The sequence below is a fragment of the Eptatretus burgeri genome, chromosome 9 (assembly GCF_056783735.1).
Source record: "Eptatretus burgeri isolate ZD-2024b chromosome 9, Ebu_testis_v1, whole genome shotgun sequence".
Lineage (NCBI taxonomy): Eukaryota > Metazoa > Chordata > Myxini > Myxiniformes > Myxinidae > Eptatretus > Eptatretus burgeri.
Genome location: NC_140969.1, coordinates 74,575,881 through 74,594,063, shown reverse-complemented (window position 1 = coordinate 74,594,063; position 18,183 = coordinate 74,575,881). Strand labels below are relative to the sequence as shown.

The 18,183-nt window shown below is 44.9% G+C and overlaps 1 protein-coding gene across 3 annotated transcripts in view; it reads left to right on the top strand.

The window, feature by feature from the left end:
- The window catches only part of LOC147020370 (uncharacterized), a 174,106-nt gene that overhangs the window by 128,289 nt on the left and 27,634 nt on the right, over nt 1-18,183 (top strand). For 2 of the 3 annotated variants that reach the window (XM_085895679.1, XM_085895680.1), the window contains exon 1: nt 3,669-4,287. The exons of the other annotated variant lie outside the window; for it this stretch is intronic. In XM_085895679.1, the coding sequence (XP_085751805.1) occupies nt 4,129-4,287 (159 nt within the window). In that variant the 5' untranslated portion in view covers nt 3,669-4,128. Of the gene's footprint in view, nt 1-3,668; nt 4,288-18,183 lie in introns of those variants that run through there. 3 annotated transcript variants of the gene reach the window in all.

The window sequence follows — 18,183 nt, the reverse complement described above, 5'->3', positions numbered from 1 at the left end:
CTCTGAATGAGATATGTCCCTCCCATATTTCCGCAGGGCGCTCAAGGTCCGCCAGGAACCCCATTCTGGTAAAATTACCCAAATGAAGAATCACTGCTCCCCTTCACTCTTTCATTCCTCTATTTTCCCACCTCTGGAACAAACTCCCTTACTCTCTTCAATCCCATTCTTCCCTCTGGGTCTTCAAAGCAGCTGTTCACCACCATCTCTTATCTTCCCCCATCCAAAACCATGATCTTTTCTACCACCGTTAATCCACCCCAAACCCACCTCCTCCAAATTCCCTGCTTTCCTTCCTTGAAAGTCCCTGTCGTGTCCATCTTGTTTACCCTTTGTACACCAACCCATCCCCCTCCCTTCCACAGATCGAATGTCTCTGTTCCCCACTGTTTTGTGCTTCTCTCTCACCCCTCTTGCCTCCTGCTACCTTTGTTTTACGTTGTCTGTGTTAGCTCTTATACGAGCCTCGACATTGTACACAAAAAAAACGTTTTCATTGGCACCCTGGACAAATTCCAAATTCCTCCACCTTTAGTTGATGCCAGGCCTGGCCAGCTACTTCATGAAACACTTGGGCCAAGCATATATGTTCAATGGACTGCTGACCTTGACATAGGAGGAAAATTGTGTAAGAAGCTGAGCATGTCTCTCAATATGCATTAAAAGATAGTGGGAGAAATTTGACAAATCAACACTCTTGAATATTTGAGTTTGTGATTCTCGACAGCATCAAAAACTGAGTTATCAGTTGGGAACACCAAAAAACTTGCTCAGGTGAGAAATCTTTTTGGTCATATGTCTTTTAATATCAAAATTAACAATTAAAAAAATGAGCGTAGAGTTCACAAAGGAGCTAAAGGTTTCCAGAACATTCTGAATGTGATTTGTTATTACAGGGGAAAAACTATAACGGGCACTCAGTAGAGCGCATACCTTCGCCAATGCTACATTTTGCCTCCCCCCCTCCAGAAACCGTTGATTGTGAGGGTATTTAATCCCATACCACATCTGCCATATCATATGTATTATGATGGCTTGAACGGATAAGAATTCGGATAAGAATTGACCATGTTATGACTAAAACCGCACATTTTGCAATGTCATGACCCCGCCTGACCTTTGACTCCCACATATCACAATGTCACATATCACAAGATGGGGCATTGAATTCTGAACATTTTGGCATTAGTTGCATGCAAATTGGATACAAATTGACCGCGCTATGGTAAAAAGACGATTTTGACCTTTTCATGACCTTCACCTTTGACCCGATCGCTCCCAAAATCTAATCAAATGGTCCTCAGATAATAACCAATCATCCCACCAAATTTGCTGCGATTCAGTTCAATACTTTTGGAGTTATGCGAATAACAAACAAACAAACACATATTCACAAATAAATAAATAAATAAATAAATACACAGCGATCAAAACATAACCTTCGCAACAAAGTTTGCGAAGGTAATAATTGATAATAGGATTTTCAGATAGCTTGTTTAAACATTATTGCAGACGTCCATGGGAACTTACCAATACACCATAGCAATTCCAAAAGCTTCTTAAATTTCCAAATACTTCAGACTTCTGAGTCAATGTTTCCCAGATTGTGACCATTAAAACACAGATGCCATTTTGGATTCATACGTCTGTGTTGGAGGAGCATTAGAACGTCTCAATGGACGTTTCTGACAGTTTCCAGAACCTGCTCTCTTATTTACAATGCAATGCAGGAGATTGAGCATTCAAAAATCACTGCACTGCACTCACAGACCTATATACTTCATGTATTTATGCTTGTGTATGCAGTCACAGACACATTAATGCCAAAACTGTAACAAACACTAAAAGCCGACAGCTAACTCCTTAAATCAGTCGTGGCGAGCATTGCCCCCTCACCTTCACTCTGCAATATGCAATGAGTTGCTGCTGTGAATTGTCAAAAAATATTGCTGATTTGCGGTGAAACGATGCATTTGAAGGAAGGCGATTCTGGATGGAAGAAAACAGACGTTTGTACAGAAATCAATCAATTCGAAGGGCTTTGCTTTCCATTGATTAGTTTATTTCTGCAAACCTTCCAGGGCAAGGGTAAATGACAAGGAAAAGCTTTGATGACTATGATGCATCTGATAGGTTGGTTATGTCCTCATAGACCAAGCGGCTTTGCAGCCCATAAAAGCCGCCCAAAACCATAAAGGTCACCGTGCCACCTAGGCTCTGCTTGCAATATGTCTGCCACGTTTGCAACTTGCAAAGAATCACTGTGCTTTGTACGTGCTGACGTTTTGCTTATCTGTCAATAATACAAAGTTTTAGCTGCTATTTACAGGTTTATATAAGGCCCACTTGTCATTTATTGCATCATAATCTATATGTTAGGAAACTTAGATATGCACCCGTGTCCGAAGGAAGCGGTGCAGTTTGGCATTTTTAATATGAAATAGGCAAAGCCAAGAAATGAACAAAATCCTTAAGAATAACCCTTTAGAACCCTGTGGATTACCCTTTAGAACCAATTAGAATTGCACTTAAGAGCACCCTAGAATTACCCTTTGGAACCTATTTGAACTATCCTTTACAATTACCTTTTAGAATTACCCTTTAGAACCCATATATAATTACCCATTTGAACCCATTAGAATTACACTTAAGAACCCCCTAGAATTTCCTTTTGGAACCCTTTAGAATTACCCTTTAGAACCCATTAGAATTACCCCTTAGAACCTATTAGAATGGCCCTTTAGAACCTATCAGAATTACCCTTTAGAACCTTTTAGAGCCCATTCGAATTACCCTTTAGAACCTATTATAATTACCTTTTAGAACCCATTAGAATTACCCCTTAGAACCTATTAGAATTACCCTTTTAGAATTACTATTTAGAACCTCCCTTCAGTTTCAGTGCTGCAATAGATGGACATACTGTTGTGCCTTGTTCGACATACAACACACAGTTTTGGTGAACTGTGCTAAGAAATGGCAGCAAGACTCGGTGCAGACCCATCAACGTTAGGCAGTGAATTTGAGGAAGTGTTTTCTGATGTAAAATCTTATTGTGATGATTATGGTGTGGTAGGTGCTGTAAAACCAATTGAGCCATACATGTATGAACACGAGATGGAAAGGGGAAAGAAAATAGACAATGGAACACCGGGTGTTCAGAACAATCAGGGACATCATGAAGAGAGAGTCGGCAATTATAACTAGTAAGGGGTATCCTTATGATCATTAACAGACCGGTGTTTGTTTGTCGCACTACTCCTACAGTTCTGGCCCAATTACATCCAGACTTGCTACAGAGGATCAGCATAGCCAAAATTGATGCATAGGGGTGTCTTTTTTTAATCTTTGCCGGTGGTCTTTGGGGAGTGAGGGGTGATGGGAAGGAGGAGGGTAGGGACACAAATTCTCGATGTAAATGTGTACCGTGTAGCACCGCCTCCAGGTGGGGGAGAGTATTACAAGTCTCCAATATTTACAGTACAGTATTCCTGTCCCCACGTTTTCTAGTGTGTTGAGGTGTTTTGAATTATAAGCAGTAGTTATGGTTTTGCTTCATGCACATCACCCAGGTTATTTATTTTTCTTTTTCAGAGCTGTAACTTGCCGATACACCACCCAAATAAAGGTGTGCATTAGAAGAACATGTTGGATGCTTGGAACAAGATCGCCCATAGTGCGGGTACTCTGCTAGTTATTTATAAATCATTAGTCGAAGCTAGAATGTCGAGTGAATTAGTATTTGAATGTAACAGTATTCCGTCATTTTAGTTTTCAATCTGTCGCGTTCATTTTAATAAAGCAAAGGCTGATGGTATACAATTATCATTTAACATCGGATGAGTCGTTCTTGTGTGCGGTTTATGAAGATTGTCATGAAGTTCTCTTCATGTATTTAACGAGTCGAGACCATGGCCAGAGGCCTACTTGCATTTTTCACTCCCCAGTTAACTAGTCGAGACCATGGCCAGAGGCCTACTTGCATTTTTCACTACCCAGTGCCTTTAAAGCTTGCAATCTTGCTGGCCCAATCACCGCTTGCTTTTTTCAGCCTCCAGAACACTGCAAACCTGAAGATATTTTTTTTTTTAATCCAGGCTGCACCCTCGATGACTTTATGTTGGATACATGCTTGGTTCGTTGTTTCCATCACACTTCAAGTCGGTTTGCAATGGAAGCGGTTTACATTGTGGCTGTGTCGAGCTGCCCAAGTGCCCTGCTGAGCGAGGAGACAAAGATTCTCAGGATGTGGTGGAAGAGCACGAGGGAGTCGAGGAGTGTATTTACGTGAGTGTGCTGAGGGTCGAACTGAGTGGCGAGAGATCATTTTGGAAAGTGTTTACTCTTTTTGTGAGCTGTAAATAAGCACCACTTTAATCTTTAAGGTGTTATTGAGAATAGGGAGGAATGGGATTAAAGGAAGGGAGGGAAATGAGTAGAAGTGGAGGAGGGAGGAGTCCAGTGTAAAGGGGAGTATGTAGAGTGTGCGGGAGGAGAGGAGTCGAGTGGGGGGAGAGGAGTTGACCAAACTACTCGACAAATTTTCAACTTTATTGATTAAATATGAATAACAAATGCCGGTAACATGTATATGAATGTTGACATTTTTTAATTATTGGAGTTGCCTTTTCCTCTTCAATCAAAGCTAAGTTTTCTGAACCAGATCCGTTGTATTTTTTTTTGTTATTATTACATCTTCATCCCTGTGTTGCTGTTCGTGTTTTCATCAATTTTCCATATTAAATCGTGTGCTATGTTGTCGAATACATTTTCATGTACCGTAGCTCAGGCCTACTCCTCGGATAGCCGGAGCAAAATTGTCTTGGTTGTTGAGGTTGTTTCTCATTCTGCTTCTTTTTCCCCCAAATTTTTTTGTCCTTTCTGCCTCTTCAGCGTTATTGTATTCCCCCTCCTCACTTCAAAAACAATAAAATTAGATTAAAAAAAAACCTCACTCCAAAGCAGGATCTCATTCTACCTTTCCCCACTACCTCCTGGACCTCATTCATTATCTCTCCCTTTTGTCAATATCTCCAAACTGACCTTCATTGAAGGGAATGCTTCTTCTTTCTTCCTTTAATAGCTTTTAAAAACAATTTAAAATGCTTCATGTTTCTACTTCCATGTCATGAGTACCCCACATGTTGTTCTTCTTCAACACTAGCTACTGTTCTTCTTCTTCTTCTTCTTCTTCTTCTTCTTCAATATCTGCACCTCTTCTTCTGCAGACCTGTCTTTCACCAACGCACTTGGTCCATCAACCCTCCTCCTGGCCCTACAGCATGATCTTTCTCCATGGTTTCAACATAAATTCCTTCCACCCATCCCATAATCTTTATCGCTGAATGTCAAATTTGGGAATATGAGAAGTCCAGTTTGCAGAGGTTATCTGCTCATGACAATCAAATCCCTTTAATGTTATTTTCTGTTGGCAAACCCCTCCATGATAGTACCCTCCCACCACCCCCCAACATCTCATACAAGCCTGTGTCCTTCCAAACTCACCCCTTCTATGTGTATACCTTTTTTGCATCTCTCCTCACCTTAGTCCCTCAAAGCTTTTGTCCTCACCTTGCCATTTCAAAGATTCCCCCTTGTCATGCCTTTCTTAGCTTCCACTTCATCCCACTCCTCTCAACTTCCCTCTCTCAGCTGCCACTTGTCCCATACACCCCCTCCCCCAACACTTCATTCTCTGTCCCTTACTGTGTGGACTTCAAACATACAATGCCTCCGTCCCAACCTGACAGATCTCTCACGGACTTATTTGACTCCATGGAACCGACTCAATCTGTGACCATTCTAACCCAGATTTCTCCCAATGGCAAATCCTCCCTTCTGGCCTTCATGATGACTAACACCCCGCAAATGTTTCCTGCTCTTACTCTGCTCCATTTGGTTCATCTGAACACATGCCTGTGAGAGTCAACATCTATTCTCAGAAAGCAGTCTCAGTGTCGGCAAGTCTGATAGTTAACTCAGGCAGATTGGTAGGGACTGCAAGAAGCCATCTCAGGTCAGGACTGATCGCCTATATATACCACCCCTGATATTAATTTAACCTGGGAATTCGAACACAGATATATGCTCTCTCTGATGCACAGATTCATCCCATCTCATCTTTAGTTATCCTACTCTTTTTCCTGCTGGTGGTACACTGAATCCTGCGGTGAGGAAGTAGCTCTGAAACAACTTGCCTTCTCTTCCTAGAAAGCAAACCTCAAATCTTTCCAAAAAGCCCACAACAACTGTGTGTTCACTATCAGGAAAGCCAGAAAACAACGACTCTACAACCTCGAGATTGGATTGTAAAACTTGTCTCCCTCCTCTAAAACCTGGTGCTGCCTTGTTAAGTCTGTCCCTGGTATCCTAACGCAGTTCCCTCCATTCCTTCTCTCTTGAAATGGAAACACAGCCAAATCCGCTCGTAAGAAGGGTGAATGCCTCTATTCTGTGCTTTTATTCCCGTGCTTTCAAAAGCGGGAATATTGTGATTGTCTCCGCCGTCCCTTCGTCCGTCCGTCCGTCCGTACATCCGTACGTCCATCTGTCTTACCCTGTAACTCCTCCTACACCGTTTGAAATAGGAACTTGAAACTTTGGGACATAGTAGATATATCTATGGGGAAGTGCACAACACTTTTGGATTTTTAATATGACCCCTAGTGGCTGGGCCAGAGTGGTTGGGGTCATGGGGGTCGATAAAAAACAAACAAACAATTGTCTTATAGCTTTTTCAATCAAACATATTCATGAGTTATACATTTATCAACATATTTTTTAAACACATGATGATCAGAGGATGCTTGGGGAGGGGAGTGCTTAGCGGATCTTCTTCTTCTTCTTTCGGCTGCTCCCGTTAGGGGTCGCCACAGCGGATCATCCGTCTCCATTTCGCTCAATCCTCCACATCTTCCATTGACACTCCAACCACCCGCATGTCCGCCCTCACCGCATCCATGAACCTCTTATTTGGCCTTCCTCTTCTCCTCCTACCTGGCTGCTCCATCCTCAGCATCCTTCTCCCGATATACTCCGCTTCCCTCCTGTGCACATGTCCAAACCGTCTCAATCTCGCCTCTCTCACTTTGTCTCCAAACCGTCCTACCTGCGCTGTCCCTCTAATATACTCATTTCTTATCCTGTCCATCCTCGTCACTCCCAACGAGAATCGCAGCATCTTTAACTCTGCCACCTCCAGCTCCGCTTCCTGTCTTTTTGTCAGTGCCACCGCCTCCAAACCATACAACATAGCTGGTCTCACTACCGTCTTATATACTTTCCCCTTCACTCTTGCAGCTTCCCTTCTGTCACAAATCACTCCTGCAACTCTTCTCCACCCACTCCATCCTGCCTGCACTCTCTTTTTCACTTCTCTACCACACTCTCCGTTACTTTGGACAGTTGATCCCAAGTATTTAAACCCATCCACCTTTCCCACCTCAACTCCTTGCAACCGCACCATACTACCACCCTCCCTCTCATTTACACACATGTACTCCGTCTTACTCCTGGTGACTATCATTCCCCTTCTCTCCAGTGCGTACCTCCACTTCTCGAGGCTCGCCTCAGCCTGCTCCCTACACTCCCTTCAGATCATGATGTCATCCGCAAACATCATAGTCCATGGAGACTCCTGTCTGATCTCGTCCGTCAACCTGTCCATCACCATTGCAAACAGGAAAGGGCTCAGAGTCTATCCTTGGTGCAATCCCACTTTAACCTTAAACCGGTCCGTCATTCCTACCGCACACCTCACTGCTGTCACACTGTCCTCATACATATCCTGCACAATCCTCACATACTTCTCCACCACTCCCGACTTCCTCATACAATGCCACAACTCCTCTCTTGGCACCCTATCATAAGCTTTCTCTAAATCCACAAACACCCAATGTAACTCCTTCTGGCCTTCCCTATACTTCTCCATCAACATTCTCAAAGCAAACATCGCATCTGTCGTGCTCTTTCCTGGCATAAACCCATATTGCTGCTCACAAATCATCACCTCTCCTCTCAGCCTAGCTTCCACTACTCTTTCCCACACCTTCATGGTGTGGCTTAACAACTTTATCCCTCTGTAATTTCCACAGCTCTGCACATCACCCTTATTCTTAAAAATCGGAAGCAGTACACTTACTCTCCACTCCTCAGGTATCCTCTCACTTTCCAAGATTTTATTAAACAATCTGGTTAACAACCCCACTGCCATCTCTCCGAAACACTTCCATGCCTCCACTGGTATATCATCTGGGCCAACTGCCTTTCCACTTTTCATCTTCTTCATAGCAGTCCTCACTTCATCCTTACTGATCCACCCCACTTCTTGATTCACTATCTCCACCTCTTCCAACCTTCTCTCTCTCATTTTCTTCATTCATCAGCTCCTCAAAGTACTCCATCCACCTTCTCAACACTCTCCTCGTTTGTCAGCACATTTCCATCTGCATCCTTTATCACCCTGACCTGCAGCACATCCTTCCCAGCTCGGTCCCTCTGTCTGGCCAATCGGTACAAATCATTTTCCCCTTCCTTTGTACCCAACTTCTCATACAGTTCGCCATATGCCTTTTCCTTAGCCTTTGCCACCTCTCTCTTCGCCTTGCGCCGCCACGCTTAGCGGATAGTGGGTCAAAATAGCTCCTCCTACACCGTTTGAGATAGGAACTAGAAACTTTGGGACATAGTTGATATATGTATGGGGAAGTGCACAACACTGTCGGATTTTTGATATGACCCCTAGGGGCCGGGCCAGAGGGGGTGGGGTCATGTGGGCTGATTTTTTTTTAAGTGTATTTACCATTGTACATGGTAAATTATTTTATATAAACTTACTTATGTGGCCCCCATGAATGACAGTCACAGGTTTTACTGTATTTATCTAATTGATTATGAATAAATATAATTAATATTATACACAGTTCATTCCTATGATTAAATTGATGCACAGTTCTATATTGCTGAACAGTGTTAAATTAATGTTTCATGAAATGTTGACATGCTTGCAATGATTTCTGATTTAGTAAACATTGTAAGTCTTTGGTCATAAAGCACATCAAATAGAAAAGAATAGTCAATCCATTTTGCAAGATAAAATTTTACCTAGCGTTAATGGGACAAAGCAGTGCGCGCGGGAATATGCGATGGTGTCTTCAAAATATTGTGTCCCAAATCCCTCTCTTTCTGTACCCATTCTTCCAGCCATACCCAACCCTTCCAGCCATGCCACTGCTTTAATGTTTTGCATCTGAAAAGGTGGAAAAGTTTCTGGCAATGCTCGCCTCTGATTCTGCAACTGGACCGGACGGCATCAGCTCACATGTCCTAAAAATATGTTATGCTGCTCTTGCGCTTCCTCTCTCTGCCCTTTTCACCTTTTCATTTTCCTTTGGTCATCTTCCAACTGCTTGGAAATAAGCCATCGTCACAGCATTACATAAAATGGTGCAAAAACGATCCCTTTAACTACAGACCAATCAGCTTGCTTCCAATCATCAGCAAGGTACATGCCTGGTGTTGGCTTAATTATTAGGGTGCTGGGCTTGGGATCCGAGGATCCTGAGTTCAAATCCCACACTGTTGAATTAACACCAGGTGGGGTTGACTCTGCCTGTCTTCCTTCTGAGTTTGGCAAAATGCGTGCTAGATTGCTGGTGTCCTGTGTGTTGGAGTGGTGACCTGTCCAGCATTGTACTCAATAGCCAAGGAGACTGCTTAAAGCAGCACCAACACTCTGCACAGAGTTTGGTCCCAATGGATGGATGGATCAGCAAGGTCATGGAATCCATAATCGCAGTTGATAGGAAATCTTTCCTTTTCTCCAATAACCTCATCTTAGATCACCAATTTGGTTTCAGACCAGGTCACCCGACCATTGACATGCTGGTTATACTCTCCTAACAATGGATGGATGCCTTCATTGTCAGACATAAGATCAGGACCTTCTCTCGACACATATCTTGAGTTTTCAATACATTCTGGCAAACCAACTTTCTCTACAAACTCTCTGCCTTTGGTATCCAAGGCCAACTCCACACATTGATCACTGATTTCCTCTACTCTTGCAGCCAAAGTGTGGCTCAATATAATTCTCTCATCTCCTCTCCCTGTTATGGCTGGAGTGCCCCAAAGGCAATGATCTGGGCCCAGTCCTATTCCTTATTTTCATGAACAATCCCTCTGACTCTGCAAAATCCCCTTTATCTATTTGCTGATGACTCCACCCTCTGCCGTGACATTCCTTGTCCTTCAGACAGGTAGGCTGCAGCCTCTTCCTTCTTTTCAGATCATGACAAAATCACAAGCCAGTCAAACACTTGGAATATGTTTCTCAATCCTACAAAACTCTCTATCTCTATCTCTCTCCAAAAGGACTCTCTGGAAAAGCCTCCTATCTACTTTCTTAACAATCCTCTTGAGGAAGATCAGTCAATCTAAAACTCCTGCATCTCATGATTAGCCATGATCTTTCTTTGGCAAACCACATTTCAAAGTTGGCCCCTAAAGCCAATTGCCAATTGGGCATCCTCCGTCATACAAAGTCCTTTCTTGATACACCTGATCTCCTATCCATCTATAAGGTCTTCATCCGCAGCTTGATGGAGTATCGCTCCCCCTTATGGGTTAGCACCCCTACCTCAGACCTTGCACAGCTTAACTCCATGGAAGCCAAGGCCTTCAAGATGATTCGAATCTCCCACGATGGAACTCAGTCCATGGGCCTATCACATTCCAAACACAGACAGGTTGGTGGTCTTTGTCTTCTCCCACCTCCTTTCTGGTCTTGTACCCTGTGTTCTTTCCATGCTTTGCTCCTCCAGATTTCTGCAGGGAACAACACTAACCCCCTTCTGGTTAAACTGCCAAAATTCAGAATCACTGTACACCTCTACTCATTTGTTTCTCTTTTCCCTACCTGTGGAATCAACTTCCACATTCTCTTCTAATCTCATTATTTCCTCCAAGTCCTCAAGACAGTTGTTCACCACCATCTGAGATCCTTCCCCATCCAAAACCATGATCTTTTCTTCCCCCATTAACCTCCATCCCCAAGCCCACCTCCTTCCTAATTTCCAGTTTTTCCTTCCTGAGAGTTTGCTTCTGTATCTATCTTGTCCACCGTGTGTCCTCCCCTACCCCTCATTCCTCAACACACCCATTATTTGTCCAAGTCTCCCTCTATTTTATCCTTCAACCCTGCCATTGGTGTTCACCCCTCTTTATACTGTTGCTTTTGTTCTGTTGTGTCCTGATCCGTTCACCCTTCTAGCTCTTCCATGAGCCTTAACTTTGCATACAAAAACAACAAAAAACGTCTCGTCACGCCAATGTATGAATGCCTCTGTGGACATAGCCGGTAACACTTCTGGTAGTGCTGATCATGGAAACGAAGGGTTGGAAGGGTGATGTATGCACTTGGTCAATGTTTGTAACTTGATACAAGAACATGGCGTAAAATGCTTACATGCTGTCAGCGTCCATCTCCTGGGAAATGGGAGGGAGCAAAGGAAGGATCAAGGAGGGAGTTTGGGAATGTGGAAGACTGAGTAGGGGAAAATGAGGATGTGATGAGAGATGTTAGCTGCTGGGGTACCTCATTAGAATTGCCGCAACAAAGTCGTAAATCTCTCCCATGATAACCATCAATGGCATTAGCGAATATTTGGTGTTAAAAAGTTAAACGTTCACGAGCGAATTCAGAATTGTAGAGCGTACATGGGTGCTATGCAGTTCTACCACAAATAAGAGCATCCTGGGATGACGTGTACATGATTTTCTCCGTCGCACCAGTGGTGGATTTTGGGAGCGGGGAAATAGGGGTACAAAACACAACTAAACTCAGTGGAATTTTCATTTCAAAGTTTTTATCCCAGAAAACAGCGATGAATATGAGTTTAGAGAAACCAAATTGATTCATCAAACCAAGCGTGAAACTGTATTGCACTGGAAATTGAAGTGAGCAAATCATACATATGCATCTTGACCTCCACCACCGAAGGTGCATGGAGGCTATGTCTTCACCCCTGTCTGTCTACACCTGTTTGTTTGTCTGTTTGTGATCAGGATATCTCAAAACGTTCTGGACAGATTCGGACGAAACTTGGTGTTCAGGTTGGGTATGAGACAAGGACAAATTGATTCGATTTTGGTGAAGGTCCGAATCCGGATCTGGATCCGAGAATTATTTTAAGTGAATCTTCATCATTGAGGGAGAGGGTCAGAATGATATTTGTAAAGCACAATATTTCAAAAAGTTGTGTACGGATTCGGAAGAAACTTGGTGAATGAAATGGTTCGGTGACAAGAACAAGCCGATTAAATTTTAGTTCCGGTCCGAATCCATATCCGGCCTATCAGTGTGATACAAAACGTAAACTAATCCGCGTGGCAGATGTATGCACTCCACCAGGTGGCCGTTATCGTTTTCTTTGTTATAAAAGTAACTCACAAAGGGACCTGGTGAAATGGAAATTAGTAAATGCTTAATGTGATTATTTGTTGATACATGCCAGGTTTTTGATGTTGACATATTATTAACCCCCATTGGACTTATTTCGAAATGGGGGTTTATGGATTGGGTCTCGTCCGTCCGTGCGTCTGTTCGTCCGTCCGCAGCCATATCTCAGATATATATGATCCGATTTTAATCAAACTTGGAAAAAGACCGCATGATGGTATACAAATGCACATAATTTCGTTTCACAAGTCGATCAAAGATGGCCGACTGGCGGCCATTTTAGTTAGTTGTAAAAACCTTATTTTGAACACGTCCTCAACCATTCTTCGGACATGCATTTATCGATGATGTTCAAACATCGCACACAGATAATGAATGATGGCTTACATAAGCACGTAATCTTCTTTCGAGATCAGATCCAAGATGGCTGACTGGCAGCTATTTTGTTACTTCAACGTGTCCCCAACCATTTATTGGACATGTATGGTCTGATTTTAGCCTGGTGTTGGCACAGTAGTTAGGGCAGCGGCTTGGGATCCAAGAGGTCCTGAGTTCAAGCCCCGTTGGGCCACTGAATTAATACACCAGGGGGTTGACTCAGCCTGTCATCCTTCCAAGGTCGGCGAAATGAGTACCAGTATACTGGGCCAGTGTATACCCCGGTTAAAATAGGTGTACCATATCCCTGTGTCGTAAGAGGCGACCAGGGTTGCGTCAGGAAGGGCATCCGGTGTAAAACATATGCCAAATCACTATGCGGATCATACGGATGATCCGCTGTGGCGACCCCTAACGGGAGCAGCCGAAAGAAGAAGAAGAAGAAGAAGAAGAGGAGTATGGTCTGATTTTGTTCAAACTTGGCACAAGCACAGTACAAGATGGAAGACACTTTCACCTCTCTTTATTTTGTAATCTAATCAAAGATGGCGAACTGGTAGACTGGTGGCCATTTGAGTTGCAAAAACCCTGGTATTGAACATGTCCTCAACAATTTCTCAGACACACATTTACAGACCTCGTTAAAACTTGGCACACAGATAATGAACGACGGCTTACATATGGATAACTGAGTAACACAATCATAAGCAATCATCCATGTCACATGACCATCAAGTCAGTTGCACATACACATAAATCTTGTAAATATAGGCTAGCCCTTTAACTCCACACAGTAGAATTACTAAAAGCATGGGGGCTATGATATTTTATGTCTTTTTCTTCTTGTATACATGATCGAGGCTCATGGAAGATCAACAGCAGAATGGAAGGGAAGAAGATAGAAAAGGGGAAAAAAAACAACAACAGAGTAGAAGTGAGAGTGAGGTGAAGTGGATGGGGAGAAGCACACATGTGGGTAAACAGTCGTGCTGCGCACAAGCTGGATGAAACACAATAAGTGGGGGGGGGGGCAGGGGGGAGGAGAGGGGAAGGTGGGGATGACATGAAAAGGAGCAAACCAACCAACAACTTAAAATATGGAAAGAGGTGAAGAAGAGGTTGTGTTAGGGGGGGGGGGTGGTGAAATCACAATAACCTACAAAAAAAAGGAGTGCTCAGGAATGGTGCCATTTGGAGTAGAATATATCCTGAGTATGCCTGGTGTTGGCATAATGGTTAGGGTGGCAGGCTCTTGATTCTAGGGTCCCGAGTTCAAATCCTGCTTGTCTGTTGAATTAATACCAGGTGGGGTTGACTCAGCCTGTCTTCCTTTTGAGGTTGGGAAAATGAGTACCAGCTTTCGGGGATGATTGAGCCATTTGAGTATCCTGCATTGGAGTGGCGACCCATCCAGGATTGTGCCCAATAGCCCAGGAGTATGCTTCTGCAGCACCTACACTCTGTGCAGAGTATGGTCCCCATGGATGGATGGATGGATGGATGGATGGATGGATATCATGCGTACGGTTTGGGGTGGTTGTGTTCAAGTCCTGGAGGGAAGAATGGGACTGAACAGACTGGGGAAGTTTGTTACTCAGGAGAGAGAAAAGAGGAACAAATGAGCGGGGGTGAGCAGGGAGTCTGGATTTGGGAAGTTTAACAAGAAGAGGGTTACTTGCAGAGCATGTGTGCCCTGCAGAGACATGGGAGAGACAGGGCCAAGAGACAACAGTGGGTGCAAGATAAAAAGATGGTGGTTGAATGCAGAGAGTTCAACAACTTGTCTGCTATGTGAGAGTAACAGGCCTAGACCTTCAGCTTTACCATGGGAGATCCAAATGATTTTGAGGGCATTCCTTTCCTTGGCATCAAGAAGGGCAAGGTGTGAGTATTGGGCTGGGCATAGTGGCAGGTGCCTGCATTTCAGCTACTTGGAGGCTTGGGTTGGGGGATTGCTTGAGGAAGGAAATTTTGAACTCTGATACCGCAAGGCAGTACAGAGCAGCCGGCTGATTCAGTGGCACTTAACCCAGATTGTCAGTTCAGATCAGATCTGTGACTTTCTGCAGGTATCATGTAAAACCTGTACTAACCTGTTCATTGTCGAGTGTCGGCAACTAAACCGGATCCACCCACTAGGTCCTCCTTGTGAGGAGAGTGTATGGATATGGATATCCAGCGTGACTAAAAAAAAAACCTGTCAAAGGGAGGAGGAGTAACATTTCCTCGGAGGTTGGTGGCAGGATTTGCTCTCTGACCACCATAAAAACACTTCACTCCACAAAAACACACGAAGTGGTGTGTGGCGGGTTGGTGCTGAGATGTCGTCCACCAGAAGACCGTCTCCTTGGTTTAACCTGAGGTGATCCCTTCAGGTGGGTGCCTGAAATGTCCGATCCCAAAGAGATGGGAATGGGCCAGGCATCGGCCTGGGGGATGGCCAGATGGAGGCCTCTGGAGTGCCAGCGGAAAGTGGACACAGTGTTGCGCTGTGGCGCATTCTCCCCATGTATGTATTTAAGTTGAGGCAAGCGCACCAGCTCAAAAAGGAGGACAGTATTCGAGCAAGCTGAGAATGTATCTTACCTGGATGTATCAATGTATCAATGGATGTAGAATGTAGAATGTGTTGTTACGAATTCGTGCCCGCCGGCGTGCGGACAGCCGCTTTTAGCCGAATCGCGGCCGTACGCCCACCGGACGGACAATTCAGTCACGACTTTCCGGAACAACGCCGAAAACCAGTCACGGGTGTGCTCCAAGCACACCACAACCTTGTCCGCACTCTACCCGCACGCTACAGGGTCCGACCGCCAAATAATCAATTTACCTAATTATTCGCGCGGGTAGATTACCGAGAGATTGTACCTCAGCGAGGCCTTCCTGGACACGAGCTGCTTAAGCAGCTCGCTCCGTTTTGGGATAACCGAGCGGGGTATTATCGCGAGACCTCACTGGACCCGATCCTATTATCGGCTATCAAAAGGCCCGCTATTATTCCGAAATGCAATACGGCAGCTCAATTAAGGGAAAATGACGCGACAAACAGGTTACATTTAAACACGCACATTTATTCACAATGCACACATAAACAGGGATGCATGTATGCAGGTATGCAATCAATACAAAACACACACATGCAATTCAAAGGAGCTAATACCGTCTATCTATTATGTACAGTCACTTATCTCTATTATAATACCAAGCTTGCACACTAAAAACTCGGCTCGCCGTCACACGATCCCTACGAAATTGCTGTGGCCTTAGCGGACATGCCAATAATGTTTGGGAAGTCTTGGCGTTCCATAGTACCACTTGCATTTTGCACAATGCGTATTTTTGTCATTCCCCGTGTACGGTCTGTCGTCTGCGACCAGCTATATTGTACTGCTATCCCGTGCATGTGCACGGGTATCGCTAGTACAGTTTTACTTGACGGACTCGGCGCCACAACTTCCATACAAAGAAAAGCAAGGAAAAGCCCAGGACAGACGAGTGGTAGACTGGACCTCTTTAGGTCTTTATTGCATGGAGCCGTGTAGACCACAGAGGCTCCGCGAGGCCGCACAGGTTACCTTCCTCTGGTGGTGATTCACTGGGGCGTTCCTCGACGTCCCGTCCCCACGGCAGCTGGCTTAGCCGCGGTTAGGCCCAGGCCTCGCCAAGCGGCCGGGTGATTCGGGCCCCAGCCGACAATGCCTGAGAGGAACGAATGGGTCTTTGCCCTCTTAGAGTTGATGCTCTGTAAGAACCCGTCCATCCCTCGCACTGCTCGGACTGTCCCGAAGCCTGATCACCTCGGACCTTCTGGCGCTGGCTGGCGAGCTCTCTCCGGCTCCCTCCACGTTCCTCACACGAACGCGCAGCTCCGCGCGGCACAGCGGGCTTAGCCGTGCTCCCAGTTCGTGCCTCCTCCACTCTCCTCAGCTTCTCCAGCTACTGCAGGCTTCGGGCTCCAGACTTCCATGCTGCTCCTCGACCTCTCCAGACTGACCATGCTTGGCGTTCCACTCGCTCTTTTATAGGGCCCGAGAGATGAGATTCTGACCTCCGCTCTCCGACTTTCGACCCCCCGCTGGCTCCGCCCCTTTCTCTCTTTTGATCCAAATCTCGGAGGCGAAGCTTGGAGCGAGCGGACGTGGTAGAAATCACCAACGCTGAAGGGAGAGCGGACGTGGCAGAAATCACCATCGCTGGGAACAAGGAAACCACCGCGTTTGTCTGCAGCGATGCCGTTCAATGCGGACTCGCCGGGGCTGGCGCAAAGATGGCGTCGCTTCAGGGATGAAGGTGAGGCGATGTTGTTCGTGTTGAGTATTGGGGGGCGATGCGATTTGGGAGATGGTGAGGAGATGTCGTTGTTGTGAAGGCGGTTGTGGAGAGGGTGGTGGGTGGTTGGTGTGGTAGAGAAGGTGGTTGGTGGTTGGCGTGGTGGAGAAGGTGGTTGGTGGTTGGCGTGGTGGAGAAGGTGGTTGGTGGTTGGCGTGGTGGAGAAGGTGGTTGGTGGTTGGCATGGTGGAGAAGGTGGTTGGTGTGGTGGAGAGGGTTGTTGGTGGTTAGCGTTGTGGTTGGTCCAAAATAACGATAGTAAAAGAAAAACGGCTAACTCAAAGATCACAGCCCGGGTGACACGAATAAACCCTTTAGACAACGGTGGGGAAATCTATCTGAACACAGACTTATCGGCATAACTGATCTAAGGACCTATATGGTGCTCTGCGAATTTCCACAGCCGTAACAGTATCAATCGTTACATTGTATCTTACCAAAAGTTTAGACTGGGCAAGGAAAGACTTTGTACGATGAAGGATGTCCAGTTGACGGCTCGCTTTGGAGGCTACTTGGAAATATGATGTGCCCAAGAAAGATCAAGGCTGGTGGTGAGATGTTTGAGTGACGTGATCTCTTCAACTGGCTTGTTGGGAAAGTAGATTGGAGGTTTTGCCAGATGGTCCTTTCAGACTTTCCAAGTGTTTGTGCAGCTCCTAATTATAGCAAGATCAACAGAGACAGAAGAGGCTGCTGCCTTCCTGTATGAAGAATGAGAAATTATATGACATTGGGTAGAATCATCAGCAAATAAATAGGCAGGATTTTTCAGGGAATTAGAAAGATCATTGATGAAAATGAAGAAAAAAATGGGCTCAAAACACAGCTGTTCACCAACAATGACAGAGCTGCTCAGGAATGACTTCACAGGTTTCATTGCAATAAAATATTCAATGCAGTCACTTTGATATAGTTTCACTTTGTTATTGGTGATAAACACAAGACGTGAATGAATTTTTTGGCTGATTTGTGGAGTGCTTTGACATCATGCATCGTTAAATGCATATTCCCCATGGGAT